Genomic DNA, 22,015 nt, shown 5'->3' on the forward strand with positions numbered 1-22,015 from the left:
AGTTTCCAAATAATTGCTATCGCAATAAAAACAGATTGGAATAGTTATACATTATATCAGCCCAGGGTTTATTGCAGCTCTCTGGGTCTGCGGTGACATATGGTGACCCAGAAATTATGTTACCGAGTCGATTGGACTGCATAATTTCAGAACATTTTCCGCTATCATCATGAGTGTCTGCACGCGAATACGTAGTTTGATCGTAGTGCCACTGATGTCTTCGACTTTACAGGAAAGCATGCCTCGTGCCACCGCTCGACCCACTCTTCCATTTTCTAGTATGTATAGCTACAAATCGTGCTTTTACCACTCGCTTCGTGTTGGTATATTCTGTGTTTCGTTGTGGTTTCGCAGTGCGCTGGCATATTCCATTATTCCACCAAAATTCAGATTGGTCTGCTCCAGACTGCTTCTAAATAAAAATTTATCTGTTCCAAATTGCACCAAAATGAAATTTAGTCTGCTCCAAGCTGCTCTAAAATACAGTTTTGTCTGCTCCAAACTGCTCCAAAACACAATTTTACTTGCTCCAAAAATTGCTTCAAAATGACTTTCAGCAGTCCCACACCTGCATGTGTCCGAAGTAGAAAACTAACATAGAAATGGCTTAAAGCTTCTAACCAAAGTAAATATATATCGCGCACCCAATTTCTTAGAATGGCTGCCGGTTTTTCTAAGTTAAGCTTCGCCGCAATACAGCCATGTTATGCGGTAAAGTGCACGAATGACATGAAGGGAGTTTTGGTTTCATATCCAATTGCACCGCGCAGGCAATTTTCGGCCCCATCTCCTTGGAAAATAAAAGGTGCCCATTAGAATTGGGTAAATACCATAATCAGGCATTGTGAGCTACCATTATTGCTTAAAAATCTTCCTTGGGCGGGAAGAAAATAGGCGTTTTTGACGGGAGATGACGTGTGTTCAACGCCTTCACTGTCCCTAAGCTCCGCTGAGACAGACACTGCCACTAAAGGAGTCGTTGGTGGGGACACCATATGGGTCAGGCGCATGCGTGCGGAATGGTCAAGTTCGAATTATCCAACAACTACCAATTTTAGGATTGAAATAATGAACGTTTTGGACCATAGAAACGCATGGGCGCCGGCCAGGGCCTTCGGTCGGATTGAATTAACCGAAAAATCAAATTAACAGAATTATACGTTGTGTGTGTATGTGGTACATGCATATTCTTTTCTTCCCCCCCCCCCCCCTAAGTGTGTGTTTCTTTTTTTTCCCCCTAAGCATTCAAAATAACTGAGTAGCGTTTACTTCTTTTTCCTAAATCTTAAATTCTTTGCACTTCTTTCAAGCACTTAAATTACTTTTCTTGGCAATGCCTTGCCATGTTTCCATATACAAACCTCACGACTACATGACTTGAACACACAAAAGTTTCTGATGACTCCAGAACATGGACTCACAAGCACATATTCCACAAAAATTCTATTTTCTGCATGGTGCCCAAGGAGGCAGATGGCACATGAGAGGTAATAGTTGGAATTGGTTTGCAACATGAGCAAGCATGTTACCTGGTCACGGAGTTCAGACAGTTGCCTAGACAAGGTAGTCACCAAGCGTTGGGTATCCTCCAACTGATTCTGCAGTGTGCGCATCTCATTCTGTTCCCCGTCTGCCTCATCTGCTGCGAGTGACATGGCACGCATACGTGGGAACCATTCCAGATTCTTTTCCTGCAGCACCACAAGGTACAAACATTGTCACGAGGTCCTGCAAACATGTAGTTATAGCCTCGCCACACATTGTGCTTATATTTTTGTACTTCAGTCAACAGAACAATGGTTGGTTTTTTTTACCACCAGCTGCGATGTTTCAACTTCGATTTCAAGATGCAGTGGCTACAGTTAAACAAGGTCAATGTTTTGAGTCAATGCACCAATATCTCGGCGCATAATGAAGAGCTATGGCTAAACAAGTTAGCATTCAGTCTTGGAAGGCAATACCATCAATCCGCCTTTTCTATCACACTTCCAAAGAAAATTGTTCACCTGATGTCTGCTTAAGTTCTTGTGCAGCTGCGATATTTCATGCTTGCTCACAGTAGTAGAAAGCATCTTCATTGACAAACAGTACTTTGTGAAGTCTCAAGGCTTTCCAGGCAGTCAAGGTACTGTGCTTTGTTACATGTTCTTTAGCACAAGTACTTTGCTTATTGGCTGTACAACACCTCTTGCCAAAACAGTTAAATTTAAGATGCTTCTCATTTTCAAATCTTTTTCGGTGATCTGGTGAACATGTCCCGGACAACCGTTAAAAAAAAAGGAATGGTGGTCTTCATAATTAGTAACAAAATTGCATAGGGTGGAAAGTTGGGCTTGTTGGTGGTTCATGACTATAGGTACAGCACGAGGAAGACAAGACTGTCAGGAAGAGATGCACACAGCATTGACTTTCAGCAATTTTTTTTTTAATGGTGTGCAACATGCATGCACTCAATCACACCAGCATGTCACAGTCGTGCTGGTCAACCAGAGCATGTGTAGGCCCAAATGGACAGCAAGAACTTCACCATAGCATGTAACTTTTACCCATAATGTCTATGAAGGAAACTTACCTATTTTGTTGATAAAGTTTTCATGGAGTGCTTACACAAATATTGAACAAATGTGCAATCTTTTCCGCTTTAATGATTTCATGTAGAGTTAAACCTAGATATAATGAACTTAAGTATACCGAAATTTTCAATATAACCAATTTATTAAATTTTTTGAAAAACTTGTCCATAGAACATCGTGTATTTAGATCCTCAATATAACAAAGTGCACATATACATGGCGCTCTTTGGCCATACCTGGCCCTTGCGCCACTAAACCACACACATTCATTCATATACAGTAGAACCCCGATGGTACGTTTTTCACGGGACCATTACGAAAAAAACATAAGAGCCGGGAGCTTGATGAGGGCGAGTTCGTGTAACATAATTGAAGAAAAAAGCAGTGCAATAGAGACGAGGAGAAAAAGAAGACAGTATAATGGATGGGCGCTAACTCGCAATTAAATTTTATTTGAAGAAACAAGGTTTATATACATAAAAAATGAATTGCACCACCGTGACATCATGAACTCTCTATCACATCAGAAAGGCAATCTCTTTGTCAGCAAGTGCCACTGACGGGCAGCTAAGAGATTGCCTTTCTGCTGCGATTAGAGAGTTCATGGCATCACGTTGATGCAATTCATTTTAGGAGCGAAGCACCTTAGGGCCGAGCCTTGTCCCTCATAGTCCGTAGCTCTGGTTGGCATGGAGACCGCTATGTATGTATGTATGCATGTGTACGCATATATACATATATACAGGGTGTTTCAGTGAACACTTTCAAAAATTCTTAATGGTTGCCTGTGGCAGATAGCACAATTCTAGTTCATGAGCTGGTCTACTTGAAGAGACGGACATTACTTACACAAGAAATTGAAATGCATAATCGAATAATTAACATAAATTCACTAATTAAGTTTTTAACTCATTACCTGATGGGCCATATTGCAATTTACAAATTGCAGCCATTATTTATTAACGTCGCTTTATGCATTGAAGCACAAAATTAATTGGAACGCCAATGCATTTCTCTGCAAAGTTCGGGAATTAATATCTCGAAACTGGTGTCATCCTGAGAATTAATTATAAGTGGATCCGCCTTGCGAACTCTACGACTATAATTTGTAAATTGGAATATGGGCCATCAGGTAATTAGTTAAAAACTTAATTAGTGAATTTTTGCTAATTAGTCGATTATGCATTTGAATTTTTTGTGCAAGTAATGTCCGCCTCTTTGAGTAGACCAGCTCATTAACTAGAATATGGCTATCTGCCACAGGCAAGCTTAAATAAATTTTGAAAGTGTTTGCTGAAACACCCTGTATATGTATAGTATATGTACGCCAAGCTCCGGCTTCCGGAAGCCGGAACCGGAAGCCGACTTCCGTTTCCGGTTCCGCTTCCGGAGAACGCTTCTGGTGTTTTTCTCTCTCGTCCGTAGCTAGGGGCGCTGCGGTGCACAAGGGCGTTCGTTCCCGACGCGCGCTCTCTTTCTCTCTCGTCCGTAGCTAGGGGCGCTGCGGTGCACAAGGGCGTTCGTTCCCGACGCGCGCACCATCTCTTTCTCTCTCGTCCGTAGCTAGGGGCGCTGCGGGCACAAGGGCGTTCTTCCCGACGCGCGCATCTCTTTCTCTCTCGTCCGTAGCTAGGGGCGCTGCGTGCACAAGGGCGTTCGTTCCCGACGCGCGCTCTCTTCTCTCTCGTCGTAGCTAGGGGCGCTGCGGTGCACAAGGGCGTTCGTTCCCGACGCGCGCTCTCTTTCTCTCTCGTCCGTAGCTAGGGGCGCTGCGTTGCACAAGGGCGTTCGTTCCCGACGCGCTCTCTTTCTCTCTCGTCCGTAGCTAGGGGCGCTGCGGTGCACAAGGGCGTTCGTTCCGACGCGCCATCTCTTCTCTCTCGTCCGTAGCTAGGGGCGCGTCGGTGCACAAGGGCGTTCGTTCCCGACGCGCGCCCTCTTGCTCTCTCGTCCGTAGCTAGGGGCGCTGCGGTGCACAAGGGCGTTCGTTCCCGACGCGCGCTCTCTTTCTCTCTCGTCCGTAGCTAGGGGCGCTGCGGTGCACAAGGGCGTTCGTTCCCGACGCGCGCTCTCTTTCTCTCTCGTCCGTAGCTAGGGGCGCTGCGGTGCACAAGGGCGTTCGTTCCCGACGCGCGCTCTCTTTCTCTCTCGTCCGTAGCTAGGGGCGCTGCGGTGCACAAGGGCGTTCGTTCCCGACGCGCGCTCTCTTTCTCTCTCGTCCGTAGCTAGGGGCGCTGCGGTGCACAAGGGCGTTCGTTCCCGACGCGCGCTCTCTTTCTCTCTCGTCCGTAGCTAGGGGCGCTGCGGTGCACAAGGGCGTTTCGTTCCCGACGCGCGCTCTCTTTCTCTCTCGTCCGTAGCTAGGGGCACTGCGGTGCACAAGGGCGTTCGTTCCCGACGCGCGCTCTCTTTCTCTCTCGTCCGTAGCTGTGGTTTACCCGAATGATCCCCCGGTGCTTCGCCCACTCATCATCATTCACTTCGTGGATATGCGGTGATTTTTTCTTCATTCATAAACTTCTAAACATTTGCTTATTAACTATATTAACAAGCATGGTGTCAGCGCGCACAGGCAAACATGAACACTAAAAGTACTGAAAGTTGGGCGAGTTGGTAGCTATTCATCTTGAAACTGCAGCGCGCACACAAGAAACGAGGACAATAAGGCAAAGGTGATATAATAATAGTTTAACAAATGCACTGCCTTGAACAATTAGAAGGATTGTCTTATACATTTCAACCTTGACATAACGGAGTTGGTAAAATTGGCAACTTGCTTCATTACAGTAAACCTGCTTATAACGAACCTCCATATAACGAATTCCTGGATATAACGAAGTTTTTCTATTCCACGCCGTTACTCCATAGAAGCAGATGTTGAGACCTCTACGTAACGAAGTGGCAACGGGAGACCCCCTTGAAATTACTAATTTTCCCCGCCGACAACCTAGAGATTTTCCCCCAAATTTTTTCATTTTTGCGCGAGCCTTCGAAATGCCCTCGAAAAGTTCTTCTCACACAAAATGCACATACTGTATGTATTCAAATATAAGGCAAGGTCTTTTCCCATAATCCTTAGCTTTGAAATCACCCTCCACCTTATACACGAATTTTGCCTTACAGTGTGTGGCCTCACAGCAGTACGTGCCGCAATGCCATGAAGCCACACTATAAAGCAAAATTCGCGCTTCTGTGAAGCCACACCTAAAGGCAAAATTCGCATATAACCCACACTTCACATGTTGAAGCTCTCCTCCCCCCATATTTCATGGTCACCATTTTGCGTTTTGGTTGTGTTAGTAATTCAGTACTTTGGGCAAGTACTGTAAATAATTTACACTGCCAATAAGGCAGTGTAAATAATTTGTTGGCTACTCTATATCACCTTAGGTTAGTGTGCATACTCAGTTTGATCGTTTTATTGGGTCCCCCACTGCACTCTCGCGCTGTAATCGTGACCGCCTTATAATCGAATAAATACGTTAATTTGTATTGGTTTGTACTGGACCTCACGATCCTCAGATTCAAACTGGCCTATATTGTGCTCAGAATTCTCTTCATAAACTGCTTGTAATGCAAAAGGAATGAAGTAGCATGCAAAAGACGTCCGGCTAACCTTGATCATGGAGTCCACATAACTTTCAGGCCCCGTAAATTCAGTTGGGTCCTTGACTCGCACCAGCACAATAAAGTAGAGGTAGTGCCAGAGGTTGTGTTCACATCTAATGTGTTCTTCAAATGACACGCTCTTGTTGTCAAATGCTGATCTGTCCAGACCTGGTCACAAGGAAAAAAATTAAAATGTTTTGCAGAGAAGGAAATAAGTGGTCAAGCTGCACAAAACATTTCCTCTTAAAAGGAAACGCAAAAGGAGGACAATTTAAGTACAAATGTCCTTTTATGTTCCCAATGCTCGTCACACCACAGAGCTCACCACATACTGAATCATCAATACTTTTCAATTGATATTTCTTGAGACAGAATTGGGGTAGCATATGTGACCAAATGGACAAAAGCATGAACACAGCTGGGACATGGAGGCTCCTTCGTTAGCTTCTAGACCCAGAGAACACCAAATCAGCATCTAAGCAACAGCTAGAATGACTCATGCATCAGTTCAAAGGCAGCAAAAAGAGCTGTAGAGGAAATAAAAAATCGGTACGTAAACTCGACAGGCCCTGAATCGTTGCCGGCGTACACAGGGGCACAGAATCCCGAATTAGACGCCCTGATCTCTATTTCGGAGGTCAGGGCTGAAATAAATAGACTCCGAACCAAGTCAGTGGCAGGGCCAGACAAGGAATCTAACAAGATGTTGAGAAATGTGGATGACAGGTCGATCAGAAATTTGGTTGCCTACATGCAGGAATGTTGGGAGTAGGGCTCCATTCCACAGGAATGGAAGCTTGCCGACCTTATTTTTATTCCTAAGCCTGGCAAAAAACTAGGGTTTGAAAACCTACGCCCCATTTCACTCACCACCAGCGTGGGTAAACTTACGGAGCACGTGGTGCAAACGCGTCTCAATAAGTACATGGAGGACAGAGGGTTGTACCCGGGCACCATGTATGGCTTTAGGTCAAGGCTGTCGGCCTGCGATGTAATGCTACAACTAAAAGAGCAAGTCCTAGATAAGGACACAAGGGACACGAGAGTGATCCTGGGATTGGATGTTGCGAAAGCTTTTGACAACGTAAGGCACGTCTCTATATTAAAGAACCTGAGTTCCGTTCATGTGGGCAAGAAACTATACGACTATGTCAGCGATTTCCTCACGGATAGGAGAGCGACTCTAAAGATGGGGGAAGAGTCTATCTAGAATATAAAACTAGGAAACAGAGGGACGCCCCAGGGGTCTGCTATCGCCGACCCTTTTCAATGTGGTGATTATGGGACTCCCGGAGAAACTGAGGGTGATAGAAGGAATCAATCACAGCATATATGCCGACGACCTAACATTATGGGCATGTAAAGGTGATGACGGACAGATTGAGGAATCCCTGCAAGCTGCGATATGAATAGAAGAGTACCTGAAACCAAAGAGGCTCGGGTGCTCGACAGAGAAATCGGAAGTTCTGTTTCTTAGACCACCTGGAAAGAGGCACTATGGGCGAAATGATAAGGCAACATCCACCTCCATGTCTACGGAGAAGAGGTCCTCGTGGTAGACAAGATTGGGGTATTAGGCCTAATTATTCAGGCAAATGGCAAAAACTCTGACATGATTTTATGACTGGAAACCAGCGCGAACCAAACGTGTAGCCTCATAAGAAAAATCTCGAACAGAAAATCGGACATGAAGGAGGTCAATCTGCTGTGACTAGCGCAAGCTTTCATCATCAGCAGAGTGGTATATGTTGTTCCCCATCTCAGACTAGGGGTAGCGGAACGCAAAAAAATTGATATCATAATACGGAAAGGCATCAAAGTAGCGCTTGGCCTCCCTCCGAACGTGTCCACGGACAGGTTAATGCAACTCGGAGTGTCTAACACGCTCGAGGAACTCGTTGAGGCGGCGCTCACAGGGAAGTATCACCGACTACTCGGGACGACTGGAAGAAGGGTACTGGAGAGCCTGGGATATCAGCCCAAGCAGGAGCAAAGACGATCACGGGATACAGACCGGCACATCAGGGACAAATTGAATGTTCCACCACGACCCAAAAACATGAATCCAGCCTTTCACGAAGGTAGAAGGAATGATAGAGTGGCGGCCTTACAGGTGAAATACCAAGGCAGGAACGACGTCGTGTACGTGGACGCGGCGAAATATAGAGATAGGAATGTCCACATGGCTGCAGCAGTCAAGGAGGATGGATCCCCAATGTCGTGCTGTACGCTCAGTGGGGCCACAACCGTAGAGGCTGAAGAGATGGCCATAGCCCTCGTTGCTAGTCACCCGCAGGTCAAGGTGGTCATCAGTGATTCCAAAAATGCAATAAAAAATTACGAATCAGGACAGATTACGGCAGCCGCCGCCCAAATATTAAATGGAGCCAGGGGGCCCACGGAGAGACTACTGCTCGTCTGGGCGCCCGCACACCAGGGTCTCAGGGGAAACGAAGAAGCCCACAAGGTCGCCCGAGGTCTCACATTCCAGTCGGCCCCTAGGGCACTTCAACCCGCTGAGGACGTAGACAGAAATGAGGAACTGAGAACCTATCAGGAAATAACTACGCATTACAGACTGAGTAGACAGGCCTTTCCGGCGGCGGACCGCACGCTCAGTAAGAAGCTGCAAACAGGGGTCTTCGCAAACCCCGCGCTATACAGTAAATTCTATCCAGAAGTCTTCAAACCACAGTGCAGATTCTGTAATGAAGTAGCCAATATGGTACACATGGTGTGGATGTGCGAAGCAATATATGATAGCTCAAATACGATAGAATCCTGGGAGGCCTTACTACGCAAGCCGGACAGCAAGACTCAACGTGAAATCATCGGCCAAGCTCTAGCTGCCCCTAAGTCCTTCGAGATCGAGGCCGCTGAGTCCTTTGGGATCGAGGCCGCAGATAGAGGCGCTGCGGAGGAAGACCATCTTCTGCGGCGTTAATCGACTGATGGAAATAAATGTTATTTCTCTGTCTCTCTCTTCCAGCATCAGATATGTCTTAGATGCATACTCTCGGTGCTTTAATGAGGAAGCCCAAACTATGTGATAACAATTCTTTTAAATGCTCACTATGGTATTGTTAACTATGAATATGCCATATAATTCTGTCAATTGATGGACAGTGTAATTGGCATGCAAAAAACATTCAAAAGTGTGTCAGCTGTTCACTAACCACAGATGAAGCACGTGTTTCGCAGGGTCTCTTCCTTCTGCTGCTTCTCGCTTCTCAGATCAGCAAAGGTGTCGATGATGACACCAAAGATGAGGTTGAGCACAATAATGATGACCACAAAGAAGAACAGCAGGTCATACACGACTCGAGCAAAGTATAGCGGTTCCTGCACAAACATGCTCATGTTTGTTTGTGCCATAGACCTGTGTTCACAAATGCAGCTGCAGTGCAAGCAATAGGATTTCAGAGTACACTGCACCTACAAACTGCAAATATCACCCACATGCATTCCACACCAATCATGGTCTGTAACACAAACATCAGATCATGTTGGTGACTATTACAAAAATAACATTGGTTAAGTACACACCTTAGCACTAGGTGGTCGTAGAATGTCTCCTATACCTCCACCATTACGCAAGCCATGATTCATTGTGGTGATTATGCACATTACGAGTGAGTCACAAGCTCGTTCGGTTGTTGTGTCATCGTCATCTGAATCACCGGCATCTTTGTTGCCAAGATTTGGCCGCTCAGACGCATCACAAAAGCCTTCAAGACATGGTGGATCACTTTCTGGCCCTGAAACTGAGAAGTAAGAGAGGCAATAGGTGCATTAAGATCATACTATATTAATTGCAGTTATAGGCTGAACAGAAAGTTCCAAGATAACAATGTGCAGTCCACTTAAAACAATACCATTTACAATGATTACTGGTTGTAAGATAGGTAATATTGACTACTGACCTACATTAAAAAAAAATACAGAAAATGCTGGATACAGTAGACTTCCGCCAATTCGAACCCGGCCAAAGGTCCCGGCCAGCGACTATGCATTTCTATGGGCCCAAACTTTCATTATTTCAATCCTCAAATAGGCCTTTGTTGACCAGTCAACACGCATGCGCCTGACCCCTATGGTGGCCCCGATAGCGACCCCTTTAGTAGCAGCGTCTGTCTCGGGGGAGCTTAGGGGACAGGGAATGCATTGAGCACATGTCATCTCTCATCGAAAATGCCCATTTTCGGCCTGCCCAGGAACATTTTCAAGCAGTAACCATAGCTCACAATGTTTGATTATGGTATTTACCCAATTCTAATGCACGCTTTCTTTTAAAAAAAACTGGGGCGAAAATTGCTTGCGCGGTGCAATTGGACACGAAACCGAAACCGCCTTCGCATTGTTCGCATGCTTTGCTGCAGAAAACAATGTAATGCGGCGAAGCTGAACGTGTGGCGAAGCTGACTTAAGGAATTTGGCCGCCATTGTGCAACAATTTTTCTTGCCAAACAATCGGGTGTGCGTTGGATTTCTACTTTGTTGAGGAGTTTGAATGTCACTTCTACTTTAGTTTACTAGTTTGACATGTAGAAAGTGTGAGCACGTTTCATTCAGGGGCACCTTCGTTTCGGCCAAACAGTACTGCCAAATGAATTGCGGTGTTTTGACATTTTTTCTGCACCTTGTTTTATTCAAACCAGCCGAACAATTCTATGAATTTTGTCGGTCCCGTCAGGGTTGAATTAACGGAAGTTGACTGTACAAAGATATCTGGCTACAACGATTAGATTTTCTTTCTTTTCTTTATTCACTTAAGAGGGCACTATAACAGGCAGTCAGTAAAACAAATTTACCTCAGGGTAACAAATTAACAAAACACGGCTATTAACTGTGCAACTAGTGCAAATGACACATAGGGTCAGTCCCTGTTCTCACAATAGAGAGAGCATCGACAATGCCATCAACACCATCAGGCAGCACTGTTGTAACATACAGGAAAAGATTCCAACATGTGACGGATCGTAAGAGCCAAGAGATGATGCGTATTACCAAGGAAACAGGGCTCTATATGCACTGTTCGGGCTTAAAGGCGTCTGCATTTAACAGCTATTTGCATGCTTGTACAGCTGATACATCTGACATGCCTTAGCCAGCCATGACAAGATTCAGGTGAGCACCATGTGACAACAGCGCCATGATTAGCAGCCCGAAACAGCTGTGCATATGTAGTGCCAACCAATGTTTTAACATACAATTACCTACATATTCCAATATGTCTATATCAATATAAAATTAACACTACCACGAAATCATACCAGCAAAGTTATGTACAGTCTCCCGCATTTTTAGCTCTATTGCACGAGCGTCAATCACACGTCATTTTAGCGCCTTTAAGCGGCGATAATCAGCGAGACCGGCAGAAGTACTCTCAAGTGCACTAAGCACTCTCCTGTGCAAGAGTCTTCTAATGTGATGTTTCCTTCAGGACAACGTACGACCTTATTATAGTGTTCTCGCGCGATATAGCTAAAAATGCGGGAGGCTGTACAACAAGATTTGTCTGCTGGGCTAGTCGGTGCATGATTTTTTTTTAAATGTTGAGTGCAAGTGGAATGAATAAAGTAAGAGCGAAGATGACATGGAGAAGTACAGTCAATCACAAAAGTTTACAGAGCACGGGATCTCGGAAAACGCTGATTTCCAAGCAGCCTTTAACAGTAGCCAGTAAAACTGTACATCACAATGTTGTTTGCATATACTAGTAGGGGATATAAATGCAAATACCAGTATGTGTTGTGAGGCTGTGGAGGTGTTCAGCTTTTTCTCAGATCTCATGATCTGTAAGCTTTTGTGGTCACCAGTACAGTCACAAACTTTACGACAGTGAACACGGGAGCAAGTGTCACACAGTACATGCAGAGCATTCTGGCAAGCGGCTCGCACACTCTCATAGTTTGCAGATTTAGCGCATGTGCCCCCTGATCGCATTCGTACATTGTCTGCGAAATTCTACAGCCAGACAATAATCAATGCACATGCGCAAGAGATTGCCTGAGACCACATGTTCCTTCATTTCCAGATTCCATGTGGTTGTGGCAGTAGCAGATGATGCGGGAGTGCTACTAGGGAGTGCGTTCACTGAACCTACAAACCACGAGAGTGCGTTAGCTGCTTGTCAGAGTTGGTCATTTCAGTCACAGTGCCCTACATGCACCGCATGGCACACGCTCCCATGCTCACTGTGATAAAGCTTGTCACTGAACATGTGTGCATAAAGTTCTCTCTTTTTTTGTTTCTTCAAGTTGTGAAACCAAAAAGCAACACAACCATGAAAGCACAAAACATAGAACTGGAGCTCACTTACCCCGCGGCACATTCTGAACAGCACGGCTGTCGACTTCAATGAGAAAGTCATCCCGGAAGAACAGGAATGCAACAATGGAGAACAAGTACACCAGGATTAGCGCAAGCACAGCTGTGAGAATGATTGAGCGACCATTACGTGTCACCGACTTGATGACGTTAAGGAGTGTTTCCTCCTGGTAGACCACGTCTAATAGAAGCACACTGTAGAACAGTGGGTGTCCTACTAAGCCCAGTGCACAAAAAACTAAATAGCAGACATGGTACAGAAGCTCCATATCGGACAGCATGTGGCCAAGGCTACGTGCAAATGTCCCATGATTTCCTACTATGCTCACGAGGTGCACCGTGCTGAAAAGAAGAAAAAGACACTGAGAATCTACACATTACAGAAATGCACCATTGCTCACAGAAGTTTCTCAAACATGAAATCTCAGAAGCACTTGATCTCATTACCAAGGAACACAATCAGTGCTTGAGAGGTCTGTTGTGTACACCACACGCGTGCAAATTGCACCCCTCAATGTTTGCTGCATTAGTGTGCTATAAAGATGTATAGCTTTTTTCGTTCCATGTCCTAAAAACTTGTATGAGCACCGGTATCTGCAATCTGAACCATAAGTCGTTTTAAAATACAAGGAAAAAAGCAATAAAGAATTTCAGCTTGTCCCTAAACATGTTACCGTTTGCAGAATACCAGGTTACCGGAGAATTGGATGGCAGCAGCAATGCTGGAAGCGGCATCTCGTGACGAAAAGTTTAACCAGAGAGTGCACAAACTAATACTGCAGTGATGTACCATATTCTACTTAACTGCAGGTGTAAATCAACAGTAGCGACTTAATCGCTCACATACAGTGGCTTCCCTTCAAGAAGAAAACTTTGACAACACAAAAATATTTCAAGCACTTTGTAGTCAGACAAGGTGTCATAAGATGTTACCAGCGTTGCTACAGCCATCCACAGCTCCAGTAATCCAGTATACATAAATGATAACTTTACGGCTGTAATTTTAAAATGTTAAGAAAAATAACTTTCTTATAAGCTGGTCACAGAAGCTTAATTCTCACAGAGTAACCTGCTGATATATCATATTTATTTCGGCACAGATGACAACAAGGACACATCACAGCTAAAATCACAATATGTCTCGTGGCTAGAAAATCTCCAGATAGTCTCCAGGACAAGACTTGCTACATGTTAGAAAACATAATAGAGAAAATGTAATTGCAGTGGTATGCATTCATTTAATAAAATTTGTGTCTGACGTAAATGTAAACTTAAGAATAAACACAATAATTGTTCGAGTACCCAAGTAAGGACAATCACCAGACATATTTTCTAAATGTAAACAGATTCACTATCTACTGTGTACAGAAAATGAGTACTGACCTAATGGCCACATTTACTGTGCCCAGTAACCACAGTGTAGGCTGTAAGCCAAGCCAGGACATGAGACGCAGAATGCAGGCACAAGACAATGCTCGTATAGATGATGGTCGCGGTGCCACAACCACCGCTGCCAGAGATACCAGCATCAGTGCCCAACTCAAGCCACTCAGCCGTGGGTCCAGTTCTGCACAAACCGTATACCAAACCAAAAAAATAGGGGCTACCACCAGAAACCACGTAAGCATATAAAACTACACAGTGAGCTCACTTTCTGCTACAGTTATTCTAGAAGGCCAAAAATTTTATCTCTTGAGAGAGCTTGGCTTTCTGACCAATTCCACAAGCAGTACATTCTTACAGCTGAAGAGCAGCGATGGAAATCGAAGGAATTTGGAAGTGAGACCAAGGAAGGAAATAAATGCTGCATTTAAAGTACAATAAACAAAGGGCCCCATTCTAAATATAGCTAGTACCCAAGTTAATATTATTCAAAGGGTTGCTCATTCCTCGGCAGCACGACTGCACTGGCTGGAGAAGCAGTAAGAGAGCACCACAAACTGAAGTAGTGACATTTCTGTAAAACAACTTCTCTTATAGTATGCGTGGGCTTCGAACAAAAGATGAGGAAGATAAGTGAGAAGGCCGGCTTAGGGGAAGCAGAATGTGAAAGTGCTACATCTACATGTGCACATGCCACCAAAAGGGCAGTGCCTAGGATAACATAGACATTAACACTATCTTGCAAGCATTTTCATTGAAATAGTATACGACAACCCTAGCACTCCAATCTTCTGATTTGTCAAGTTTGTTTATCTTAAAAAAAGCGCAATGTACCACATCAGAAGTAAACGGATGAAGGCAGCAAATGCCTATACCTTTGGCTCCTTCAAATGGGTAGAAGGTTGCCACTATGACATTGACCAGAACGGCTAAGTTGAAGGCCACAGTGCTCCATGTTGACATGTGCCGGCTCACCCAGTAGAGCACTGGTTGACCTGAAAACATGATTTGTTTGAATGACTATGCTATTGCTAAGAAACAAGAATACACTCACAATGTTGCTATGCCTACACACAAGTACTAATGTAAGAAATAAACATTTACCTCGCAGTTTCTTCTGCCACTTCATTTCATTGAAAAGGTCTTCTGTCCGCTCAAAGAAATCTGACACCTGAAATAAGCACCCCACTGAACATACAAGCACAGAGCAATCACTGTGCAGCACTCACCTTACTAGCTTGCTCATCTCGCTCTGTTGTGTTGTACACTTTTACCTTGGTTTCCCGTGTTAAAAATTCACACACCTGTGGTACAGGGAACACAATCTGCTCCATTGTGCGATCATGCCTCACGATCTGCATGCAAAAGATAATAACCGATGTCGCAGTTTAGTACAAAAGACAGACACTACTCCTATGCCGTATCAGAGCCCAAACAAATTACGGGAACACTGTGTAGTAGTACATACTGTTACACCATGTGCGCTTATTTATTTCTCGTTCAGCATGTTACATTTAGTTTATCATAAAAAATCACTAAAAAATATCAATATGACTCCATTGACACTGTCACTACAAAAAAAAAGGTGGAAGTTGCTTCAACTTATGTTATCCCACTGAGTACAGTAGACATGTTAATTATCCTGATCGAATGTTTGAGGCAGCACCCATGCATTTCTATGGGCCCAGACTTTCTTTATTTCAATCCTAAAGTTGGCCTATGCCAGATAATTCGAACTTGACCAATGAGCACACATGAGCCCGACCCCTATGGTGACCCTAACAGCAATCACTATAGTAGCAGCATCTATCTCAGCCAAGCTTAGGGTACAGTGAATGCGGTGAACACGCGTAAATCTCCCGTCGAAAATGGCGATTTTCTGCCTGCCCTAGGAATATCTTCAAGCAATAACTGAAATTTGTAGTGTCTGATTACGGTAATTACCTAGTTCTAATGCACGCCTTTTTTTTTTCCGCTAAAAGTGGTCGAATATTGCCTCCATGCTGTAATCTCATATGAAACCAAAACCACCTTCACAGCATTTGTATGCTTTACAGCATAACACGTTTGTATTGCGGCAAAACTGACTTTAAAAACTGGCCGCCATTGCGCAACACATCTTTCTTGCTAAAAAAAAATTGGGTGCACGTTAAATTTCTAATTTGTTTAGGAGCTTTAATGTCTTTTACGTTCGTTTTCTACTTCGGACAAAAGGAAAGTGGGTGCCCATTTGATTCGAGGGCAGGTTATAATCGAGAAAATACTGGCAAATGAATAAGTAGTGTGTTCTGGCATTTTTTTCTGCAACTTGTTTAATTCGACCTGCCAGATACTTTAATCAATTTCATCACTCCCATCAGGGCCGAATTAACGGAAGTCGACTGATATAAAAAAAACATACTTCAGCATAAAGAGAAATAGGAGATTGCCTTGTTAAACCTACTGCGCAAGAATATTTCAAATGCACTGTAATGAAGAATTGTGGTGAAATGGGTTAGTTTGAACATTATGAATAACAAAAAAAAAAAAAAACAGCACACCCCATACGGCAGGCCTTCGTCACATTGACAGTGCATCGGCTGCTCATTGTTATATCAGATATATTGTTAAAACCAGTATTGTTATTGACCCTTTTCCCGGCGCTCCCGTGGGCGCTGCCATGTTTGATGACGTGGTGACGCGTCCATTGCTTGCCTCAGCTGCCGCCTTTGCCTCCGTGTTTACAATGCAAGCGCGTGACGCCGGTGCGGTGCAGCAAACTTCTGTTTCGACGCATATCGTAGACGGTAACTGTGTGGACGACACGAAGCTTTGGCCACAGCTTTAGAGGACATGTAAGTGCTTTCATAGCTCATTATGCCTTGTCCAAACGGCGCGAGCAGCGTATACGGTGCTTGCACTATAAAAGCGAGGCTAGAAATGTATTCCAAGCTGTCCAAACTTCCCACTTATGAATTAAATCAGGATCACTGTTCTCGTTCTTTATTTGGCAAATATTTTGAAGCAGCGGTTTGTCATATTTCTGACTCAGTAATACAAAGTTCCTTGGTGAGGCTACTATCTGATTGTTATTTTCAGCCTAATCGCGCTCGCGGGTGTGCTCTGCTGCGATAGATTTGTTCTTGCAGCGCACAAAACTTGGAATGTAAATGTTCTGTACTTTGTGGTAGCTTGTAGCAAAGACGTATTATCGCTAGTCCGTCGCTTACTCTGTGGACCGGCACGAAACGTTCAGCTTCCAACATTCGTGTCTTGATGTAGTCGCCGTCACTCACGCTTCAGCACATTGATTCAAGTGTGCTCACATTCACTTATTATTGATACGTTGGCGATAGGGTGAGTGTAAGTTTGCGTGCGAGTAAGGGTAGATGTGTGCAAATAACGTGCGAAAAAAATTACTATGCCAGTAAGTGGCGTTACTTCCTTTTGTAACGAGCGGTACTCACTCTTAAGTGCCGACGTTGCGGAGTTGAAGTCCTTTCTTTGGAGGTTAGCTATACAGCGCTGGCGGATGAATTATCATTTTTTATCCTCAAGGAAAGCCGTGCATCGCGAAGGGCCAACAACACAGGCAGTCCTTATGTAGCAGCGGCGACACAGTTGATTCCATTCCTTAATATGCGAATCACTATTTTTTGCAGCTAACTACCGCACACGTCTTCCCTTTATCGTTACACATTTTGCAGCATGAATTGGGCACAGTGCATGAGCGAACACCCCCTTGCATTTCCGACAGCTGATCGCATAGTAGCAGGGAAGAAGCAGTAGTGGTTTCGTATTCGTGCGCATTCGCTGAGGCAACGTATGGCGCGGCGCCAAGAGCGCCATCTCACTCCTCTAGAGCAAACTGCTCCGCGAAAAGGGTCAATAAGTGGGTTAGACTGTACTACAGTAAATACACTGTCAATACATCTGTCAAAATGCAAAAAAAAAGAATTGACTCTTTAGAAGCAATATGGCACTCAGCTAAACAAAAAACACCTGAGCATGAACTGTGTGTCTTGGCACTGTTTGTTAGAACAGCTGGCATCAGCTTTTTCTGCCTCTAGTCACTAATACCACACACCATACAATTTTGCAAATGAGGCAAGACTCAAAAGCATCAAGCATCCTCCAATATAGCCCACCATAGCGCTTCAGTATCATGCATGTAATGCACATACATGGGAGCCACACTGCGAGCGCAGTGGAATGCCAAAAACGCTCACATACTGAAATTTTAGACTGTTTTGCCAAGTGATTGAAAAGGTACTACATGTATGGAAATCACAACTATGGCATTCTTCACAGTCACAAAATTTAATCAATCAATGTTCAACTCAAATACTGCACCTCAATCTGTGCCGTGTGGGAAGCATAGTACTGCAGGGCCTGGGCTGTCTTGCAATCAGAGCTCTCATGAGGTTTCAGCAGACCGGCCAGGTCTCGGTTGTGCTGGGCTAGCTGGTGGCATAAGATGTAGATGTTGTGGCCCACTTCCTTCGGAGACACACCCACCCCGTCTCCTCCACCCGTGCCCCGGTTGTCCCCAACACCATCATCGTCATCATCATCATCTTCATCTTCATCCTCGTCTTGGTGATATGCATTACATGCCACCTCCACTAGCTGCCGGGGGCTCATGTTGAAGAGGATGCGCTCGGCGTTCTCACTATCCCCTCGGCTTTCCATGATAGCCAGCAGCAGCTTGCTTGCATTGTTCTGAAAGCAGGCACAAGGAGAGCATGTAATATACCTGCACCACTCTGTTAAGGGGTGCAACTTGTCACTAAGCCAAGTTTTATAGCGATAGCAATTACAGTATAAACCACTTATAACGTAACCGCTTATAGTGCAGGACTGGATATAGTGCGGTCTTTTCAGACTCCCGTTAATTTTCCCATAGCACTCCATGTATACACGTATCGCTTATAGTGCAGTTGCGGGAAACGAAACACCGGTTACAGTGCGGCTGCCTGGGAGTACGGAAGTCAGCAGAGACAGCGAACGCTCCCCTCAAACGGGCGCCCCAAGGAGTGCTCGAGGAAGAAAGAGAGACGAAGTGGAGGAGAAGGGCACGTGGTGCGAATGAACAGCCAGTGAGGCTGAAACCAGAATCGTGGGTGCGAGTCGTGAAATATCACGGCGCGAATAGCGAGCGAGCGCCACGAAACTGCCAACGCTCGCTTCACGATAACGACAGTAAACGAAACTTCAGGGAGTGGGCGGCGCCGGCACATCACGGCGAAGGCCGCACGCGCAGACCGTGGAATGTGAGGGAGGAGGGCGGCAGGGAAGGGGATTTCGCCTCGGCAACTCCGCCGCTTCGGTGGCTCCCCTCGCCCTCCCTCGTAGCTCCCTCACTTTCGACTGTCACCGTGCATGCCCGCCTCCGTGCACGCGCCGCCGCTCCAGCCGGCCCGGCGCCAGCTCGCCGAAGTTTCGTTTTCTGCCGTTATCGGGAAGCGGGCGTTTGCCGGCGTAGGCAGTTTCGTTGGCCGGCCTGGGACAGCGCCGCTGCTTCCCTCTGCGCCGTAACCGCAGCGTGCAAGGAAGCATAAAGGAGAAAGAAGGGTTCACCGCTATTTTCTACTCGTGGCTACGGTAGCGTGGCTGAGACGTCGACACGTACACGCATGTTCCGGCGCAACGCATAATCGGCGACCTTGCCATTTGAGAGAGGGTGAAATTTCCGTCGTGTTTTTTTTTTTTCTTTCCTTTCGTTTTTTTTTTTTTTCCGTTTGCGCGTGACATTGAGGGGTCTCTCCTAAGCTTTTACTCTATGGCGGTGCCGGAGCAATGCCGGTCGGAGGCGCCGCCGCATGATTTGGTTCGAATTAATGAGATTCGACTGTAAATTGAATGCAAAACGTTCTAGCCGCATTCCTCGACTGTCGCATACGCGTGGCGGCTCGGTGCACATGTTTTGCATATGTGTGGGCCTTGAAAATTGTTCCTTTGGTTATAGTGCGGTACCGCTTATAGTGCGGATATTCGCGACTCCGGCGACTTACGTTATAAGCCGTCTACACTGTATATGGACACTCCAGACGTATTTCCACCACCGGCATCGCCGTTGCCGTGATCTTCTGTATAAAATCTAAGTGTGATAACATTGCGGCCACACGCCATATGCTGTGGGTTAAGTGAAAGCTGCGGGAATGAAGGTGCGCCCCGGCGTCTTGGTGCAAGCATTCACTTGTTCTGTCGTCCCTACGCCTCTCGCTTCCCACTTGCAACGGTTGTCAGGGGCGGCCTTTGCCACGGACCGGTTTGCAGGGGTGGCGATTCGCACTGCCGGCCACAGCGTGACCGGCGCAATGGTCAGAGTGAGTGCGAGGGAGACCTCTTCAGTGTGTACACTCAGTACTCACATTTCACTCAGTAATCACTCAGTATGTCACTCAGTATGTGTGAAATCACTCAGTATGTACACATTTTCCATCTCGCCCACTGGCCCCTTTCTTTGAGCATCGGGCTTCAGCTCGTCCGCAGTGCCTTGCACCTAAGGTGAGCACGTACCTCGTGTTCCTCCTTTTCCGAATGCTAAGCAAAAGAGTGGTGCCTTGCGCTCGCGCAAGCTCATAATAAGCTGAGGTGCACTTATTGGAGGCCCGAGCCGATGGAGATTGCCCGAGCTCTTGCGAGTGGGCCCACTGGCGACTGCGAGAGCAAGCCACAAAGCCGTGGCGACTTTCCTTAGCAGTGTGTCGCAGTGAGCCATCCTCCGGCAGCGATGTTCTAGTGGCGCTCCTGTCTGTATTTTTCGCCCTTGGGGCTGGAGCCCCTTCGATTCCCATGCCGGCCCAAGACCGGGCGCGTTTGTACAGTGTTGGGTGTCGCCGGAGACAAATAAACTGTTTCATTTAAATTAGGGCAATACAGTGTTTTCTTGCGTGCGCAGCAGTCAGTGCCTCCCCCACCCCCTTTTGCAGCCTGAGCACACGTGCAGCGGCGTGCTCGATTACGAAAAGCGATGGCTGACACGACCCTGTGGCTTGCTAAGCCTGAACCTGCCATGGTCGGTACTCATGTGAGATGCCAGACCCCCACAAAGCGTGCAAGGGTAGCTGACATGGATGGTGGCTCAATCTCGCGCACGCAAGGGACAAAGGTGGGGAGGAAGCGTGGTCTCTTCCAATGTGCGCAAGGCAACAGGGAAGGGGGGGGGGGGGGTCAACTCTGGTGGCGGCTGCCTATGGCGCGGACCCTATCTTGAAAGCGATCTGCGGTGCGTACAGATTCAAAGCACACCGAAGGCTGATGGATTCGTGTGCACTGTGTTCTCGCTCCTTGATTTGCATTCTGCTGCTGCTGCTCTTCCTCATGCCACTGTTTTGACAATGAGTGTCCGTGGTCTTCGAGTGAGATGTGTTCATGCTTGCCTGTGCGCACGTGACAGCACACTTTTTAATTTAGTGAGTAAGCAAATGTTTACAAGTTTATATGGCTAATAAAGCTATTATCCTTACTTCTATAGCGGTCTAATAATTTGTCATCACAATCAATGCTTCGCCTTTCAGGTGAAAACATTTTTTTATGGCGATGTGAAATGTTCAATAGTTCGCATACTAATCAGGACAAAATAACTTTAGAGAGATTGTTGGCAGCACCCATTTCAAGAACTTGCTATCCTCAAACTATGCTGACAGAACAATCAAGCTGCAATGTGGTTACAGGACGTCAAGAGCAACCAAAGCGGCTCCGTTAACAGGTACGATCTACAGCCACTGAATTCTACTAGAGCCACACAGCATAAATAACATAATCCAAGATTTCAATTCTTGTTTCCAAAAATGAGAAACCTAGTTCAGACAAACAAAAAGACACCTTTAGACTTCACACACTATCATTCCTACTTTATCGCAAGAGTTGTACACTTATAACATTGGTACAACAAGATGGAGAAGCACACATCAATGGCTTTTGTGTACTAAACAATAGTCAGGACAAAGCAGCATTATCTCTCTATGTCACTGTCTCACGTGCCTACTGTTCCTCCTGTTTGACACCACTACACAAAAATAAGCTCTCTTTATTATTTATATGCCAGTAATCTTATGCCCAAGGAGAAAGTATTCATTTCAACTACACACAGACATATAGTTCAAGTTCTCCCTGCATTAATCTCTCACCGTGAG

General features: G+C 45.6%; 1 protein-coding gene across 1 annotated transcript in view; it reads right to left on the reverse strand.

Annotated features, from left to right (window-relative positions):
• The window catches only part of LOC119461957 (inositol 1,4,5-trisphosphate receptor type 1-like), a gene marked incomplete at its 5' end in the record, with an annotated part of 266,368 nt that overhangs the window by 166,487 nt on the left and 77,866 nt on the right, over positions 1-22,015 (reverse strand). The window contains 8 exons of the mRNA XM_049672350.1: positions 9,359-9,524; positions 9,729-9,946; positions 12,505-12,854; positions 13,896-14,079; positions 14,771-14,890; positions 15,000-15,066; positions 15,125-15,250; positions 18,228-18,596. Coding sequence (XP_049528307.1) covers positions 9,359-9,524; positions 9,729-9,946; positions 12,505-12,854; positions 13,896-14,079; positions 14,771-14,890; positions 15,000-15,066; positions 15,125-15,250; positions 18,228-18,596 — 1,600 coding nt within the window. The remainder of the gene's footprint in view (positions 1-9,358; positions 9,525-9,728; positions 9,947-12,504; positions 12,855-13,895; positions 14,080-14,770; positions 14,891-14,999; positions 15,067-15,124; positions 15,251-18,227; positions 18,597-22,015) is intronic.

The sequence above is a fragment of the Dermacentor silvarum genome, chromosome 8 (genome assembly GCF_013339745.2).
Source record: "Dermacentor silvarum isolate Dsil-2018 chromosome 8, BIME_Dsil_1.4, whole genome shotgun sequence".
NCBI classification, from domain to species: domain Eukaryota; kingdom Metazoa; phylum Arthropoda; class Arachnida; order Ixodida; family Ixodidae; genus Dermacentor; species Dermacentor silvarum.